The 17,640-nt window shown below is 55.2% G+C and overlaps 1 protein-coding gene across 1 annotated transcript; it reads left to right on the plus strand.

Annotated features, from left to right (window-relative positions):
- Positions 1-3,122: 3,122 nt before the first annotated feature.
- IUM83_11773 (P-type ATPase (P-ATPase) Superfamily) lies at positions 3,123-7,258 on the plus strand (the record flags this gene model as incomplete). Its single annotated transcript, XM_067936353.1, has 5 exons — positions 3,123-3,629; positions 3,727-4,585; positions 4,642-5,240; positions 5,302-6,344; positions 6,418-7,258. 5 exons carry the CDS (start codon positions 3,123-3,125, stop codon positions 7,256-7,258), a joined length of 3,849 nt encoding a protein of 1,282 aa, XP_067798685.1.
- Between the last annotated feature and the right edge of the window lie 10,382 nt (positions 7,259-17,640).

Below are 17,640 nucleotides of genomic sequence, written 5' to 3' on the forward strand. Positions count from 1 at the left end.
GGCGGACACTTCGTAGTGGGAACTCGAGTTGTCGGAGCCATCATCGCTTCGCCCCAGTACATGCTCACTGATCCAAGCTTTTTATGCAGTGCACCATGGATGGGGCAGAAGATCTGCTGTTTCAAGGGATCGCTTTGATCAATAGGCTCGCAGTAAGCAGCGTTATTTCCCTGGAGGTGCCGATGGCTGTAGCATCGCGGAGCTTAGCGAGAGCTATTCAAGTTCCCATGAGGATCATTTAAAAAATGCGGCAAAACCTGTACGGGAAGTGTCAAAACTTTTTGCCAGCGTCGGCCTCTACGGACACCGACAAATCGGCCGAGTTGTGCAGAGCGTGTTCCAACATGTACATGCCTCAACACAATCGAGAAAGCGAGCGTCCAGCTGGTATCGGGCTAGCCGCACCATCGAACTTGCCCGCGCAAACCCACAAAGTCCCACCGCAGCCGGCATTTCAGGTGCATCCAGGTGGGTTTGCCTTACTTCTCAGGGTCCGGCTATGACATGGTACACTACAGTAGCAGAGATCACTCACCATGGTGGCGGCACCCGCTGCAGGCAGGTCACGGGACATGTCATTGTCCCAACCTCAGGTTCTGGTATCTCCGACCCGGTTGTAGCGCTACAGCTTCCCGAGTCTCGGCTGGGTACGTCTAATGCACTAACAGAATGGATACCATCCGGGCACGATAAATACAACCGATCGTTGCCTTCGGGTCTGGAAAATAACACTGGAAATGAAGTGCGGTACGCGCTACACATGTAATGCATGCAATAGCAGCAAACAGACTTCGGCGACGTTGAAGTCTGCAGATACTAAAATGTATGGGATATCCGGATCGGTGCAACTGAACACGGTTGTCACTAGAATTAATCGTCTGGCTTGTCTCGACAAGCCAGGCTTAGCCACAGCGGAACGATGTAAGGCTGAAGCTGTCACAGCGAGGAAGATGGACTTGTACCGTGGCGATCAGAAGTACATGTAATGTAGTTGGTGATTAAGTCGAAACCAACAGGTGGAAGCACCGTGCGGCAGCAAAATCTACATGTGCAGATTGTCGCCTGGCGCTTTGTCCAAAATTGTTTCTGCAAAAATTAGCTTGTGCAACGTAAAATTTCAATGCGAGCACACGAAGATCGGAAAACTATCTCGCGGATGTGACGCCGGTGGTGCGGTGGTGAATCGCGCTCGCCACGCCCTACACTAAGAAACAAGCTGCTTTCTAGGTAGTCGCCACCTTGAAAGCCACAGACGCTCAGCATTGGACCAGCTTGCTGCGTTGGACTAGGTCGCGTCCGGCATTCGCTGCTGCATGGAGGCGAGTGCTCGCAGCGCGCCCGTAGCCACCTCGCCATGGCGCTGACCAGACTTGTCCTGCAAGGCGCGCGCCATGCAAGAGACGTCGTTTCTTTTCTGGCTCTATTGCACCCCTGAAGGTCGAGGATTGTTGTGGATCCCTCGCTTCCTGCACAGCGGTTGAACCTGCGCGCGGTGGCCACCCGTATCGTATCGCATTCAGTACCAGTACATGTGCATCGAGCATATCGTCCAAACTCAAGCTTCACGTGTACGCATGATGTGGTCGTGTGACTTCAAGCAACGCCGCAATGAGCAATCTACATGTACCCGACACCCGACACTGCGGTCGCACTTCAACGCCAAACGAATTTCAGCCAATCAGACTAAACGGCGTGTTCAGGCGAGAAACGGCGTGTTCCCCGTCGCTGGATCCATTCCTGAACACGCGAGCGAGTGTTCGGTCCGCCCGACGCCGCCACTCCACCGACATAGCTCTCTGCCGTCGCGGAGGGCTCGAGCGCGGCTTGGGTCAGCTCGCTTCAGCTCGGCGCTTTGGCGAACGCCCCCGCGGGTCGCTGCAGCCCCATCCCACGATGACCCGCGCCGTGGATGGGACAGCAGCTGCGGAAGGCGAGCGCCGAGCATGGGCTGGTATAGATGCGGCGGCGCATGAGCCTCCGCGCGCAGGAAGCGGAGGTTAATGGGCGCGACGTGAATTGTGACCTCCAGCTGTGCATGAACCGTGTCACTCTCGCACACAGCATCTTTGCCCGGCGAGGTGCATCTGCGATGCCTCGGTCGCATGCGATTGCACGAGGCCATCAGGCTGCGGCCTGCTCGCTGCGATTCGCGTGATGAGGCCATTAGGGCCTCATCGGTTAGGCGGAATGGAAGGAGCAAGGGCTTCAGCACTGTCGAGACTGGCAAAGAGGTTGCGCGTGCAAACCTGGCCTGAGATGCACCCCGATCGACTGCTCCGACGAATCAATGCGAGGAACAATCAAGCACATAAACGAGCCGTATTGCGACATGTTTTAGACAGAAGTTGGTACTGTGTGCGCCACTCTAGAAACGCGAACTTGGGGAAAATAATCAGAATACCAACTTTTGGCGAACTAAATTCAACAACTGGAAAATTAGAAAATAATGCGTTTTGAATTGAGTACTGGTATCCGCTCGAAAGAAGATTGCAAGGCAACAGCACCGCAGCCGCCATCCGCAGGGCGATCGCTGCGCTTGGCCGGTCTCCCAGCAGTGCGCCTTCACACTATAATGAACTAGTACTCACCTCGCTCGCCAATCACTCGAGTCTCGGAGAGGTATGCGTGTCTGTGGCTTTCGTCTAGCACGAAAGTGTTTTCTGGTGAAAGGGCGAAGGTCGACTGCGATGCAATCGCGATCCACGAAACCTCGTCTCCTGCAAACTGCGCCAACTCATCAGACCGTCGCCACCAGTCCACCAGCGTCGCTCGCGGGTGCGAGCCAACCGTTACGACTCGTTGAGCGTTTTTTCTGGTTGTCGTTGTTGTTTGGATGCGCGAACGTGACCGGGCTGCCCGAACCGCAGCTCGACGAGGAGCCCACGGGGATTTGCAGAGCTAAGCGACTTGGTGACGCACTTCATGTGCCTCGTTGGCAGTGCTGCCTCAGCGCAGCTACACCGGACCCGCCTCAGTCATTCGGGATTTCGCATCGGCCGCTCCACAACCAACCACCTCCCTCCAGCAGTATCTTCGCCGGACCACCCAGCCGATTGCCCCCGAAGATGCCAAGTTGGAGTCCCGCGCTCCTACCAACGCTGGCACTTGCCACGCTGGCACCCATGCAAGTCCGTGCCGCCAACCAAATGAACTTCGCCGCCTGCCCGGTCCGACACAGCCCGCAATACTACTGCTGCGAGTACTCGGAGACCACCAAGGTGCTCTACACCAGGTACAACCGGCCGTCAGGCGGCGGCTACGAGTCCTACTACGTGGACGGCTGGAACAAGCAGCGCCAAGTCAACTACCCGTACACCATGTACCACCCGAACACGCAAGAGTTCTACTACGACGAGCCCAGCACGGTGTGTCGGGTGCAAGCTGTGGCCAACACGCAGACGGGAGAGCTAACGGAGCAGTTGCAGTGCGCCGACTCGAACTCGTCGCTGGCTGCGGACTCGCAGGACAGCACCGTGTTCTGGACGTACGCCGCCAATGTGCGCAACAACAACGCCTCGTTTCCCGTGGGTGCCAACTGCTACAGCCTCATGCTGCGAGATGGCACGGTCGATGCGGAGTTAAAATGCCTGTACCTCGAGTTCCACCTCCACGACACCCCGATTCACAAAGTACACAGAGACCCCACTGGTCATCATCTACTTGCTGTATCTGGCGTTCTTCATCGCACTCGGAGGGTGGACGTTCTACAAGAATTACATGCAAAAGACGAATCAGTCGGTGAACGAGATGAACAAGAAGCTGATCGCAACACCCCAGACGCCGTCGAGGGCTGTTGCAGGCAACCCACACGGTCGTCACACGGGCGTTCGGGCTTCAGACACCCGTATGCAGATCGAGGCTGCCGAAGGAATTCTACAGACCGGGTTCTCCAACTCGTACCTCGGCACATTTGTTTTCGGGTGCGTGGTGGTGGCGTCGCTCGCGTTGAACGTGCTTCTTATCATCATCATTGCCGACTACTACGGCCGATTCGACCCACCGCTTTTCGATGCGTCGGAGGATAACGCTGTCGTCTTCATTGTGGTGTGGGTCATCACGTCCGTTTGGTTCGTGACCATCGTCGCGCTGCAAGATCGTATCTACAACTTCTTCCGCCTGCGTGTACCGCTCGACAAATGTCAGTATGTGTACATGCTCAAGCGTGACGACACCGAGGTTCTGCTCGCCGATCGCTCGGGCGTGTCGGACTTCGTGGCCAAGATCGAAAGCTTCTTTGCGTCCAAGGGCAAGATCAGCGGCTACCGCACCACGGTCCCGGTGGTTGAAGTAGACGGACTGCGTATCGTGGAGTTCCAGCACTTGCGATACGTGTACGAGGAGACAGAGCAGCGCTTCGTGCCTGGCGCTGTGGCACTCGGCCGCACGTATAACGACATGCTGCAGGAGTCTAGCGGCCTGTCGGACTCGGAGGCCAAGCACCGCATCAACACGGTGGGCAGCAACTCGGTTGACGTCGAGATGCCGTCGCTGCAAATGTCCATGGCGCAAGAGTTCTTCACACTGTTCTACATCTACCAGATCATGTGCTACTACGTCTGGTACTATTTCACGTACTGGAACATGGGTATCGTCATGACGGTCGTGGTACTGGGTGCTGCCGTGGTGAACATCTACACTCAGCGACAGATCCAGTCGTCCATCGTGCAATGACCCGCTACCGCACGGACGTGACGGTGTTCCGCGACGGCGAGTGGCGCGAGTTGTCTTCGCCCGACATCGCTCCGGGTGATCTCGTGGAGGTGTCGGAGAACTGGGTGGTGCCGTGCGATATGGCCATCGTGAAGGGCACGACGGTGTGTGACGAGTCGATGCTGACGGGTGAGTCGATGCCTGTGCAGAAGTTCCCGATCCCCGAGCGCAGCACGGAGGTGTACGACCCCGAGAAGGGCAGCAAGAAGCACACGCTGTCCGCCGGCACGCGCGTGCTGTCCTCGGGTCGCAACGAGGAGATTCTGGCCATCGTGCAGACGACGGGAGCCCACACGACCAAGGGCCAGCTGATCCAGTCGATCCTGTTCCCGATCCCGATGCGCTTCAAGTATAACGAACACCTCAAGGTGCTGATCTCGCTTCTGCTGATCTACGCTGTCATCGCGTGCATCCTTGTCATCAACTTCCTGCTGAGCAACGGTAAGCTGAGCAACCGCTACGCTGCTTTCTGCTATGCGATTTTCGTGCTTTCGTGCGTGATCAGTCCGCTGCTACCCGTTGTCATCACGGTTGGCCAAGTGAACGCTTCGCAGCGCCTCGAGAAGCAGGGCGTCTTCTCTCAACGTCCAGCGGATCACGCTCTGCGGCAAGGTGCGCATTTTCTGCTTCGACAAGACGGGGACGCTGACCAAGCAAGGCCTCGACTTCCTCGGCGTGCAGCCCGTCAAGGACACGCGGTTCACCCCGATCGTGAACGACGTCAAGGACGCGCCGTCGTCCGAAGAGCTGCTGTACGCACTGTCGACGTGCCACTCGGTGGGCTCACTGGAGGACCGACTCGTGGGCAACGAGGTGGAGGTGCGCATGTTCACGGCGACGGGCTGGGAGCTGGTGGAGAAGGAGGGCGAGCAGCCGTACGTCAAGTCGAACGTGGAGACCGGACTCGAGCTGGAGTTCGTCAAGCGCTACGACTTCGACCACCACCGCATGTCCATGAGCGTGGTGGTGCGCAACCGCAAGAGCGGCAAGTACTACGTGTTCTGCAAGGGCTCGTACGAGCGCATGCAGCAGCTGAGCTCGGCGGCCAGCGTGCCCGGCGACTACAAGAGCGTGGCCGACCGCCTCGCCAAGGACGGGTGCTACGTGCTGGGTCTGTCGTTCCGCGAGCTGCCGAGCGACTGGACGCACGAGCAAGTGGTGGCGTTCGCCGACAACCGTGAGGCCGTGGACGAGAACCTGTCGCTGCTGGGGCTCATCCTGTTCCGCAACGAGCTCAAGGACGACACGGCCGACGCCATCGCCAAGCTCAAGGGAGGCGACATCCGCACCGTCATGATCACGGGCGACAACGCCATGTGCGGCTGCTACATTGCGCGCAAGAGCGGCATGGTGGCCTCGAGCTCGCGCGTGATCCTGGGCGAGATGGTGTCGACGAAGGAGGCGAAGAAGCTCGTGTGGCGCGACGTGGACTCGGAGGAGGAGTACGACCTGCCCGGGGTCAAGCACCTGGTCGCGCACAGCGAGGACGTGGAGCTGGCCGTCACGGGAGTGGCGTTCGACTACCTGGTGGCCATGGGCGAGATCAAGGGCCTGCTGCTCAACATCCGCATCTTCAGCCGCATGACGCCCGACGGAAAGGTGGAGTGCGTCAAGCTGCACATGGAGACGGGGCGGTGACGGGCATGTGCGGCGACGGCGGCAACGACTGCGGGCGCTGCGTTTCGCGCACGCCGGTGTCGCTCTCAGTGACGCGGAGGCTTCGGTGGTGTCGCCGTTCACGAGCAGGGAAAAGACGATTCAGTCGGTGGTGGACTTGTGTCGCGAGGGTCGATGCAGTTTGGCGACCTCTTTCGCGTCGGTGAAGTTCCTCATTGTGTACGGCCTCATTGAGTCGGTGCTTCGCCTGTTCCAGTACTACCACGCGGTCATTATGTCGCAGTGGTGCTGGATCCTGGCCGACGGCTTCACGCTCGTTGGATGCTCGTACGTGATCACTCTGTCGAAGCCTTTGGGTGAACTGAAGGACACGCGACCGACGTCCAGCCTCATCGGCCCTACCACGCTGGTGTCGATCTTCGGTCAGGAGGCCATCAACGTGATCTACTTGTGCTGCGGGGTCCACATGCTGACGCACGAGGTCTGGTACTGCCCGTTCTCGCCCAACGACGTCGATGTGGCCAAGTGGTGGCTGCTCTCGGACAATCACATGGCGACGATCCTCTTCTTCTCCATCATCTTCCAGCAGCACACGGCGGCGTGGACGTTCAGCTTCGGGTCCATCTACCGCCAACCGATCTGGCGCAACTACCTGCTCTTGGCGTTCTTCGCTGTGGTCGGAGCCCTCGACCTGTACCTGGTTCTCGGCGAGCCCAGCATTGTCACGGACCGGTTCCGCATTTCGAGCAGCAACAACGTCGTTGGATTACCGGATGTGGCAATGCCTACGAGCTTCCGTCTCAAGTACTTCGGCATCATCATGGGCAACCTCTTCACCAGCATTCTCTTCGAGTACTTCGTGGTGCTTGGCCCCGTGCGCTCGTACTTCCGCAAGAAGTACCACACGGACGTCCTCCCGATGCGAAAGTAAGGCGCATAGGAAAGGCTAGTTAGCCGAGAACTATCCGTATCGTAGTGTTCTTGACGTGTTAGGCATTATAGCGTTGCCAATAGGTGCATGTGACTACGGCAAGTCAACAAATGTATTCAACCACACCTCGATGACTGCACTCTTCCAGATTCATGCGACAGCAGGACTCGTGCAGGAACGATCGCGTCCACTTGTGGCCATTTCCTTGTGACTTCACGAAGTTGTTCAGTGTTGTCTCTCGCTGGACTAACGGGCGAAGCAAATGACGGAAAGCAGGTGTAACCACCGCTTGCTGGTGCTTTGCCAGCATGGTCTCCCCGTTGTAAGGTGACAGCCTATTGTTAATAGCAACGGGAGATCTTGGCCCAGACGCGAGCCCAACACCAGACGCACATCTCGAAACTTGGATTGCGCTCCAATACGGTCAGTACTATCGCAAGCGAAAGCAAAAATCAAGAACGGAAGTTGCTAGTGGTGGAGGCCTCACCAGTGCAAAGCAACTCCAAGATGTGACCCGCTTCACGGTTAGTCACAGACAACACCTCAACATTGCTGAATACCAACATAGTATCCACTACGCGCAGGCACTAATTCATACGTTGCATACCCAATCGAGCCACAGTCGTCGCGAAAAAGCTTTCCGTGCCGAAAATTTGAGTACTTCTCCAAGACATACATGCCAGATTCTTGGGCGAGATCCATTGGCATACGTAGCTCTCCATGTCGGACACTTTTACGACCCTCGTGATATCGTCGAGTGAGTCAACACACAGCATTTCGCTGTAGCCCTGGGCTTCTCTTTCACAAGAGCACCATCTGCTACTTCAAGTTCTTGCTCTTGCTGAGCCTCCTCCTCCACATGCAGTTCGCGCTCACACTCACCAGTGCGCGACGTCACGCATACCTCGTCGTCTAGTCCGAACACGCATTTTCGACGACAGATTCGAACGACCAGCGCGTCGTCCATTCCTTCAAAACTGAGTCGAGCTTTGTCTTAAATGGCGGTCGTAATCTTGTTTACATTGACTTTTTCTTGGTACAACGTCTCAAACGTCTCCCTCCCTTGCATTGATGCACTTTTCAACGGCGTGATAACACGCCGGTGCTTCTCTGCAACCATCCAACAATTAAATGCTTCGCGGCTATCGTAATACGTCACGCCAGCAAACTCAAAACTCGGTCGTTGCAGAATAAATTCCGCGGCATCGTGGTTTGCTACACCGGCAAGCAGTGCGCCCGTGTCAATCAGAGCCTGCACACATTTGTCCTTACAACAGAGGATAACGGCCTGCCATGGAATATGCGTGCGTCCTGGATCGGGACGTATCACTTCGTATCCGGGTTACCTGCAAAATCTTGTCGATCATTTTCCCGTTGGTTCCCACCAGCGAAGGCTCATTCGGCTCTTGCTGCGTCACTGAAAGCGGGAGCAGGCGGTGGTTGTCGTTCGTACCCGAAAATCCGATGTTGTTGTCTCCAGCCGCAAGATTCCACGCCGTTCGCGACAACCGTTGTGGGTATTGCTGGGTATCCGTCGGGAATACGCACGTGTTCAAGTAGAAATTGATCGCCCCCTTGCAAAACTTGTAAGATCGGCAGAGTGTCTCGAATTGTCTGGCGTCGCTGAGACTGATATTTGGGGGGGGGGGTAAGAGAACCTCTATTTTGTTAGGAATTAACTATAGAGTCCTGAAATTTCTGTAGGCTTTGCCTAATTGTTGCGTTATCCGGTGGCCATTTTGGGCTAGATTCTCGAATACAACGCCGACTTAATGTTTCCTTAAGCCTTGGAGGTAAGCTGTTGAACTCATACATCCCTGGGGTAATTGTACCTCGTCGCGACAGTTTGATTAAGTTCGCCGGGCCTGACACCTCTTGAATTCTGGTTGTTTCCCACATATATGAATTGAACTTGTTGAAGATGCTTGGATCATCTGGGCGTTGGGTCGCCGGTGCAGCACCTTGAATCGTGACATGTACTGTGCTGGGGAGTGCGATTTGACGGAGCTTCTGCAGGGCTACTTGAAGGATTTCTCTTATCCACTCCTGAGTCGAACAGTAAACATGTCGTTCTTGTATTCCAATGACTGTGATCCTGTTCACTTGGCTGGGTCCTAGGAGTATCCAGGCCCCGCGATATTCATTCGGCTGTTTTACTATATGATATTGAATGATCCATGTTTGTAGAAATATCGCTTGCTGCAAAGGTGACACTCCCTTGAATACACTGTAGCATTGGGCCAGTCTAAATCCTTGATTATAGGTTGCCGTATTGGATGTCCACGCCAGAATTACGGCTGTTGTCTGAAAGTCTGCTGCCTTCCACACTATCTTTTCGGCTTCTTTCTGATGTATCTGGACATTTTCAAAGATTTCCTTGTTACGTATTCTCCATAACATGCATTGGGTGCTTGTCGTCCAAATACGCCACAGAGTTTGCATCGCCTCGGTAAGCTCGTGCGACCATTCAGAGATTGAGCTTCTCGCAGCTGCCAAAAAAGTCTGGAGTGGTTGATGGGGTCGATCTATCTGCTGTAAAGCTTCGCAACTCGGTCATCTCCTGATGCGTTGGATGGTGGCCAAGCCATGATGGAATCCAGGCTAGCCAAACTCCTTGCGCTCTTGCACAATCCCAGAGGATGTGTTCAATAGTCTCCAGTGATGTTGTGCGGTGTTCATACGAACAACGTCGATTACTGGGCCATCCGGCATGAAAGAAGTTCAAAGTTCTAGTGCAAATTCTGTAGATCGTCCATCGCTGATAGTCTGTCAAGATACCATCATGTTTCCAAATTACGGCTGGGCTTTGCCGCTGTGTAGCTTCTATCCATGGGTGTTTTTCCGCGGCATCTCTCATTCGATTGAGGATATCTTGTACAGAGAATTTGGGTTTTCGCCGAAGGCGTTTAGCTCGGATTTTTCGGATAGTTTGACGTAGATTTCGTGCCAAGGTTTTTGGCGGGACTTCCCATGGTGTTGAATACAGACTTGGGTTGTCTTGGAAGGCAATCCCGCTAGTTCTTTCGACATACAGCAGCGTTGCGAAATCTTCATCAAATCGAGTGTCATGGTTTCGCTCTGTGATTTTCCATGTCCATCCATCGTTGTATTGACTAAGTTGAAAAGCTTCTCCTCGTGGTACTGTGAGAGAAAATGCCGTCACCTTATGATACCACGTTGATACCCATTGATACTCTTTTTTCAAAGTGGGGAGATACCATGGGGTTACTGGATTTGGTAGTTGGGACCAAACCTTATCGGGAATACTCGAAAATATGCTTGCACACCACTTACGTATTTGACGATGGTGCTGTATCTTGAATGGGCGGAAACGAATAGGTGGAATCAGAATAAATTCGCCAGGTCCTAAGCTTGATATTTGGAGATGTAATAATGAGCATGGATATATCAACGGAAAATCTCTTGCTTGCAGTGGTTTTGTAGTGGGTCTAACCTGACTCACTACTTTAGCTTACACGTTGCGCAACGTGTATGAGGAAGCGTAAGTACTTAGTAATTACTTAGGTTAATTATATTTGAATACACAAATATAAGTTAACTTAGACAAGACTCCAAGTAGCTAGTTTAAGGTAAAATGAGAACTGTATTGTTTGTAAATTGATCTTCCTCTAAAATCTGCTAAAAACTGTTTATCATCTATGAAAGGGTTGGCAGCGGCTGGCTGTCAGAGCCCCGCTAATATGCATGTCTCTGATTGGTAGAAAGATGCTGCTTTCTACCAAAAGGATCTTTTGGGTATGTGTGTGTCGTGTAGGAACACGCGCTAAATTATATATGGCACACTTTCCCCACCAACAACACCCACCGAGTCACCGAAGACTCAATGGGCTTGTTAGGGTTAGAACCTGAAGGCCCAGGAACTTTCCCTTGCACCGGGTTGATGTTTCCCCTGTGTACCGAGCTTCCGCTAGTCGACCGACGGAAGACTCAGCGTCACTAGCCACGAGCAAAGGCTAGCACGCTCTCACACACAAAATATACCTCGCAGGCCCTCAGAAGGAAGGGTCCCGGCCTTTTACGGCGTGATACGAGGGTGCCGGAGCTATACTCCGGCGGGAAGAAGTAAATGGAGTGCGCTCTCGCTCCTCCAGTTCCTGGCGACGACTCGTCGCTACCAATACACCGGCCACTAACTCTTGGCCCTGCCAGGGATGAACACACGCTACACTAGTAGATGTGCCCACCGACAGTCATAATCCTACCTACCAGGTTTACCTTGAGCTGCAGGTCGTTCACTGCAGGCACCGGTGTCGCCCTTGCGTGGTTGGGAGGAAAAGCTGTTCTGTTATTGTTGCCCGAAGGCTTATCTTGTCTTCTCTTAAGTTTCCTATCGATCAATACAAATATCAAGTATAAACGCGTCCGTTTTGGACCACCAGTTGTAACTCACGACTCTTCGGCGCTTTCTCTGCGACGTGGCGGCGTTACCGACGACTCAAACGGCCGTTGAAACGCCACCGACGACTCGGGACAGGCGCCGATGACTCATAAGTCCGGATCTTGCCAGTAGGTTCGCCCCGCACTTAACGAGCTGCAACCGCCCGCTCTTGACTTGGGACCGTCGACGAGTCATCGTCACCGGCCTATTTAGGCCAATCAGCGATCAGGGAGTTTAGTCCAATGACTGGCGATGGGTTGTGACTTGCCAGTCGGTGCCGGCGCCTCGAGTCTTCTGCGCACCCTGTCTCGGCTACATTTCTCGACACCACAACTGCCCCCACCACTATGCGAACCATTGTCTGGCGAGCGTCGTGGTGCTCCTTGGGTCTGCTTCAACGCTCGTGGTGTCCAGCGCTGTCGTACAGGTTTCGCGAGCTTTGCCTGCCTTGGCTCAACGAATGTACCTATCTCTGACTTGGTAGCACAGGAACATGCCACAGTAGGCATCCGCGAAGCAGGTGTGTCTTCGAGAGTCGCTGCGGTCGGTGCAACAGCTCGTACTAAAGCTGTAGCGATCACTCCCGACGACTCGCAAAGTCACGCCGCAGCCAGGGTCATCGGCTGCTGAGTCTTCGGCGGCAACTGAGTCATCGGTGCGGTTTTCTGCTACAGCGCCATGGCACCTAACACCGCACCGCCTCCGGAGCAGCTTCAGTTCCTTCTGCTGCTTGGTGAATCTGAGGGTGCACGTGCCCTGCTGGCCGATTGCACGTCTTGAAGGCTCAGAGCCGCGAGCTCCAGCTGACGCTAACAACGTGACACCCAGTGACCGCTCGAACTGTCTCTGGTCACCCAGCTGGTTATCCAGAAGCATATGCTGATCACTTGATTGACACCTTCTGATTACGTGGATGAGTTTGTTGAACCCGTGAACATCGTGTTGGTTCCGGCATCCGAGTCGTCGGGAGCAGCCTGCGCACTCCCGGGGCAGCTTGTAAAAGTAATCGCTGCCATCAGTGTCGCCTTCAGGCTGTCGTAGTCTGTAATAATCCATCGATTTTGTGATTTCCATCCAATTTGGCCGCGTTCGGTCTCCATGTAGTCATGCAATACTGCAGTAGTCATCTTCGTATGTGGCTTGGGCTGCATTGTCCCAAGTACAGGTCATGGTGGCGACGAGTCTTCGGCACCTATTCCACTTCAACAACCAGGACCATTTGCGGGTGCTGACTGCTAGTGGCTCCAGGATCGGTCGTCCAAAACGATTTTAGGCACCCATACTCGAGAAAGAGAGCTTGAGTTATCGATTGCACCACTCCCAACATCAAATCCAAGTCGCGAGTCTTCGGCGACGCTTGAAGCGGCTCGGGACGTTAGTTGAATATTATCATTGCACGTCCGCTTCAATTGAAAGTCGTCACCTGATGACTTGAGCTCGCATTTGAACTTAGTCACGGCTGGGAACATATGGCTGTGTGGATGCCCCTGTCGCTTGGGGGACAGTGATTTGCCCCGCTCCATGTATGGCCAGATACGGTGGCCTGGTACAATGAGAGCTTCTGGAACGCGGTGTTCTTGAAGTTTGTATGCGTGAATCAACCAGTGGGCGGACGACTTGTTTTGGGTCGTCGGCCACGGTGGCTTTGCCTTCGGTGGCTTGCTGCGAGGTCTGGTCTGCTTCTTTTTCACCTCAGCTTGTGCGTGAGTCGTCGGCATAGTGGCGAGAGCCTCCGTATACATAAAAACAGAGTCGGGAACATTGGGCTTGTCACACATCGTTGCGATAAATGTCTGTTCGGGTACCGCCAATGAGTCGTCGGGGGTACGGGCAGGTATCGTTTGAGTCATCGAGGCATGTCCCGGCGCTCCGTTTGCCTTCTGTACTTCCTCGCCACCATGCGCCGTCGACTCGCTAGTACTCGAGTCTTCCTCAAGTGCTTCCGAAGATATGGCAACATCCTTTTCGGCATCGATCACCTCCGCTGAGTCGTCGGCGGTGGCAAGGAGGTTCCGGTAGTGCTCTTGCACTGCTGATTCCGAGTCGTCTTCCACCGGCGAGTCATCGGGGTTGTCACTTCCGTCGTCAGCATCGACATTTCCGCCTTCTTGCCCCTTAGCGACCGCTTCTGGACGTCGTAGGATGCCCCTGGGCGTGGGGTAGCTCGGTCGATCCACTATCGGTTGTGGTTTGACTAACCACTGTTGATAGCGTTCAGCCTTCCACTTCAGCAGGGTCTCATCACGCGCTTTCTTGTCCGACTTCTGCACCGACCACCATCCCATACGCTCGCCGGGTAATAATCGCTCTGCAGTAGCGATTCGTCGGGGCATGTCTCCGTGCACTGCACTTATCAGCGAGTCATCGGCAGTATCTCCAATCACTTCATCGTCATCTTCTCCACTTGTAACACCTTCACCGAGGCTTCTGCCTCTCTCCTCTTCTAGCACCGTCGTTATCACATCGTTGCCTTGCTCATTTTTCGTCCATTCGCTCTTGCCCACGAAAGCGTAGATACACTCCGCTTCAATCGCAGGCTCGAGCTAACTGTGGCAGCCCGATTGGGACCAACCCAGTCGTAGTTGGCGGGCTGCCTAGTTTAAATGGTCCGAAAACAGGAGTTCTTGGAGCTTGGGTGTGAGGTCTTTCTTGTCCACCTTGGACTTGACGATTTTTGTGAGTTGTTGGAAAACCTCGCACGTGTCAACATCGTGGACCTGCATGCACAGCTGGCAACGGTGTTGACAGTAGTGCGCTAGGTGATGTAAGCCTCCGCAGGCTGCACACGGCCCGTACCGGCGAGATTTCTCGTCGCGGTAGCCACGACTCTGGAGCCGATTGTCCCGGCCTTGACTGCGGCCAGCTGGGTCACTCCTGAGTTGTCGGTTGTCTGACCACGCGCAGGTACCTTCAGCGGCGACTCGTCGCCCCTTGTCGTTGGCTGCTGCGAGGTAGTCGTCGCTGCCGTCTGACGAGTAGCTGTCACCCCAGTCTTCGCCAGAGTACTGTGAGTCGTCGCTGCCGTCTGACGAGTAGCTGTCACCCCAGTCTTCGCCAGAGCACTGTGAGTCGTCGGAGCCGTGTTCACTTCCATCGTCGCTGTTGCTGATGCCATTATATCGGTGGCGCGGGTGCTGCAGATCGCTCCGAGCGTCCCTCATGTTTCGTCCATGAAGTTCGGCGATTATGTCGGCGACAGAGGCTTCAGCTAGGTTCACTTGAGGCATATTGCGTGAGTCTTCGCGACGACGCTCATAACCACGTTCGCGTCGGTCACGACGGTTGTAGGCATCTCGCGAGTCGTCGCGGCGGCGGTCATCACGTCGGCGAGTGTCTTCCGAGCGTTCGTGGCGTCGCGAGTCGTCGCGACGCCTGTCATCACGTTGTCGAGAGGCATCGCGAGCTCGGGAGTGAGACAGCGACGACTGGCGGGACGAAATGCGCTCGCCAATCTTCAATATCGCTTGGATCATTTCCTCCAACTCATGGATATCCGCGATACGCAGGTGGCACAAACGCCGTTCGAGTTCCCGGTCGCCGCAGGTCTCGAGGAACCGCTTGACGTGGTCGCGTGCTTTGCGGCCGTTGCTCTCAAACCGGATTCCGGCGTTCCTGGCATAGCCATTGAGCCGGTTTAGGTAGTCGCAAACATGTTCCTTGTCTTCGCGCTTGGCTGAGTAGTAGCGAGTCTCCGCCGACTGGCTGAACTGGGAGCAATAGTATTTGATGAAGGCTTCGCTTAGAAGGCTCCATGTTCGCTTGGTCCCCTTGGGCAGTTGTCGGTACCAATGTAGAGCGCCGTCCCGAAGACTCAGCTCGAAAGGCAGGCACCATTCATTGGGTGATGCTCGCGTCCCTTTCATCTCGTAGACAAAGGCGCGAAGCCATTGCATCGACTTGTCGCTCTCGTTCCTGGTGCCCGAGAATGCTTTGATCTGCCCCAGTGATCGATGTGTTGCCACTTCGATCCTTGGGGTTGCCTTCAGCAACTCGAATTCGGTCACTTCATAGATTTGACGCAGGTATTCGTTCGTCTGCGCCCTTCCATCACCGGTGAAGACTGCTTCTTCGTCTGACGAGTCGTCGGTGGACTGGTAGCGACGGCTCTTGCTCCGTCCGGAACTATTTCGCGTGCTTCTGTACGGTTTTGAGTCATCGGTGGTGCGTCTAGCGCGGTCCGAGTTGCCCGTATGTGGTGGGGTCACCATGTGGGAGTCTTGAAAGTACGGGGATCGCTCCCCAGACGCACTAAACACCCTCCCAGTGGGGTTTTCGCTTGGGTTTTCGTGCTTTGTCCTTTTTTGAGTCGTCGGCAGCGGTACGCTAGCCGGGTTGACCACTTCGCGGGTCGCACAAGTGTTCCGCGAGTCGTCCAGAGTGAACGAGTTCACGCCAAAGGCTGTGCGGAGTCGCTTCTTCCACTTCCAGAGCTCCGCGCCCGCTTCGGCCGGCACCCAGCACTCCAGAGTCGACGGCGAAGGGTGCTCCAGAGACCGAAGCCCCAATGCTTTCAGAAATCGCTCGGTTTCCTTCACCACTTGTTCGATTGTCACGGAACTCACTGGGCGAGCCAACTCGTGACACAAATCGGCCCAGACCGCTCGGCGAGTCATCGTTGGCTCGAATAGCTCACCCCAGTCGCTCTTCTTCATCTCTTCATAAAGTCGACCGAGAACCTTGTTGGCTGCCGGCGTGTCACCGTTAAGTGGCGGCCGGTTACCGGAGGTTTGCTCAGTCACTTGAGTCGTCAGGACCGGTGACCTCGAGTCGTCGGCGGCGTCTTCAAAGTCTTCCAAGTCGTCATACGCTGGCCCTGGGCCATCCACATCATCCAGTTCATCCGCGAGATTACGCGCCACGGAGCGCGAGTCATCGTCAAGCTCAACCGCGAGGTTTCGCGACAACGAACGCGTGCCCGCACTGCGTCCCGCAGACAGCACTGCATCTTCCGGAGTCTCGGGTGTCACCACCGCTGGCGCAGGCGCCTTCTCCTCCAGGTAATTTTGATAATCTTCATCCATTTCTTCGTCCTTGGCGTCGGACCCAGTCATCGAGTCGTCGAAGCTGACGGTCCGCTCAGCAATCGAGTCGAGATGCGGCGTGATCAGGGCCGCAGTCGAGTCGTCGCCACGCGTTCCGCCAGTCTTCATTGGGGTTGCTGGTACCGCTGAACGTGATCCTTTCGCCATCCTTCTTCTCGTCTTCTTTTTCTTCTTCTCTTGGTTGCTGCTCGTAAAGTCGATCGACCAGCCGTTGCACGAAACACAGAAGGTCACACCAATCCCGGGTCGCGGCACCAGTTGTCGTGTAGGAACACGCGCTAAATTATATATGGCACACTTTCCCCACCAACAACACCCACCGAGTCACCGAAGACTCAATGGGCTTGTTAGGGTTAGAACCTGAAGGCCCAGGAACTTTCCCTTGCACCGGGTTGATGTTTCCTCTGTGTACCGAGCTTCCGCTAGTCGACCGACGGAAGACTCAGCGTCACTAGCCACGAGCAAAGGCTAGCACGCTCTCACACACAAAATATACCTCGCAGGCCCTCAGAAGGAAGGGTCCCGGCCTTTTACGGCGTGATACGAGGGTGCCGGAGCTATACTCCGGCGGGAAGAAGTAAATGGAGTGCGCTCTCGCTCCTCCAGTTCCTGGCGACGACTCGTCGCTACCAATACACCGGCCACTAACTCTTGGCCCTGCCAGGGATGAACACACGCTACACTAGTAGATGTGCCCACCGACAGTCATAATCCTACCTACCAGGTTTACCTTGAGCTGCAGGTCGTTCACTGCAGGCACCGGTGTCGCCCTTGCGTGGTTGGGAGGAAAAGCTGTTCTGTTATTGTTGCCCGAAGGCTTATCTTGTCTTCTCTTAAGTTTCCTATCGATCAATACAAATATCAAGTATAAACGCGTCCGTTTTGGACCGCCAGTTGTAACTCACGACTCTTCGGCGCTTTCTCTGCGACGTGGCGGCGTT

This window comes from Phytophthora cinnamomi, assembly GCF_018691715.1.
Source record: "Phytophthora cinnamomi strain GKB4 chromosome Unknown Contig8, whole genome shotgun sequence".
Taxonomy (NCBI): Eukaryota; Oomycota; class Peronosporomycetes; order Peronosporales; family Peronosporaceae; genus Phytophthora; species Phytophthora cinnamomi.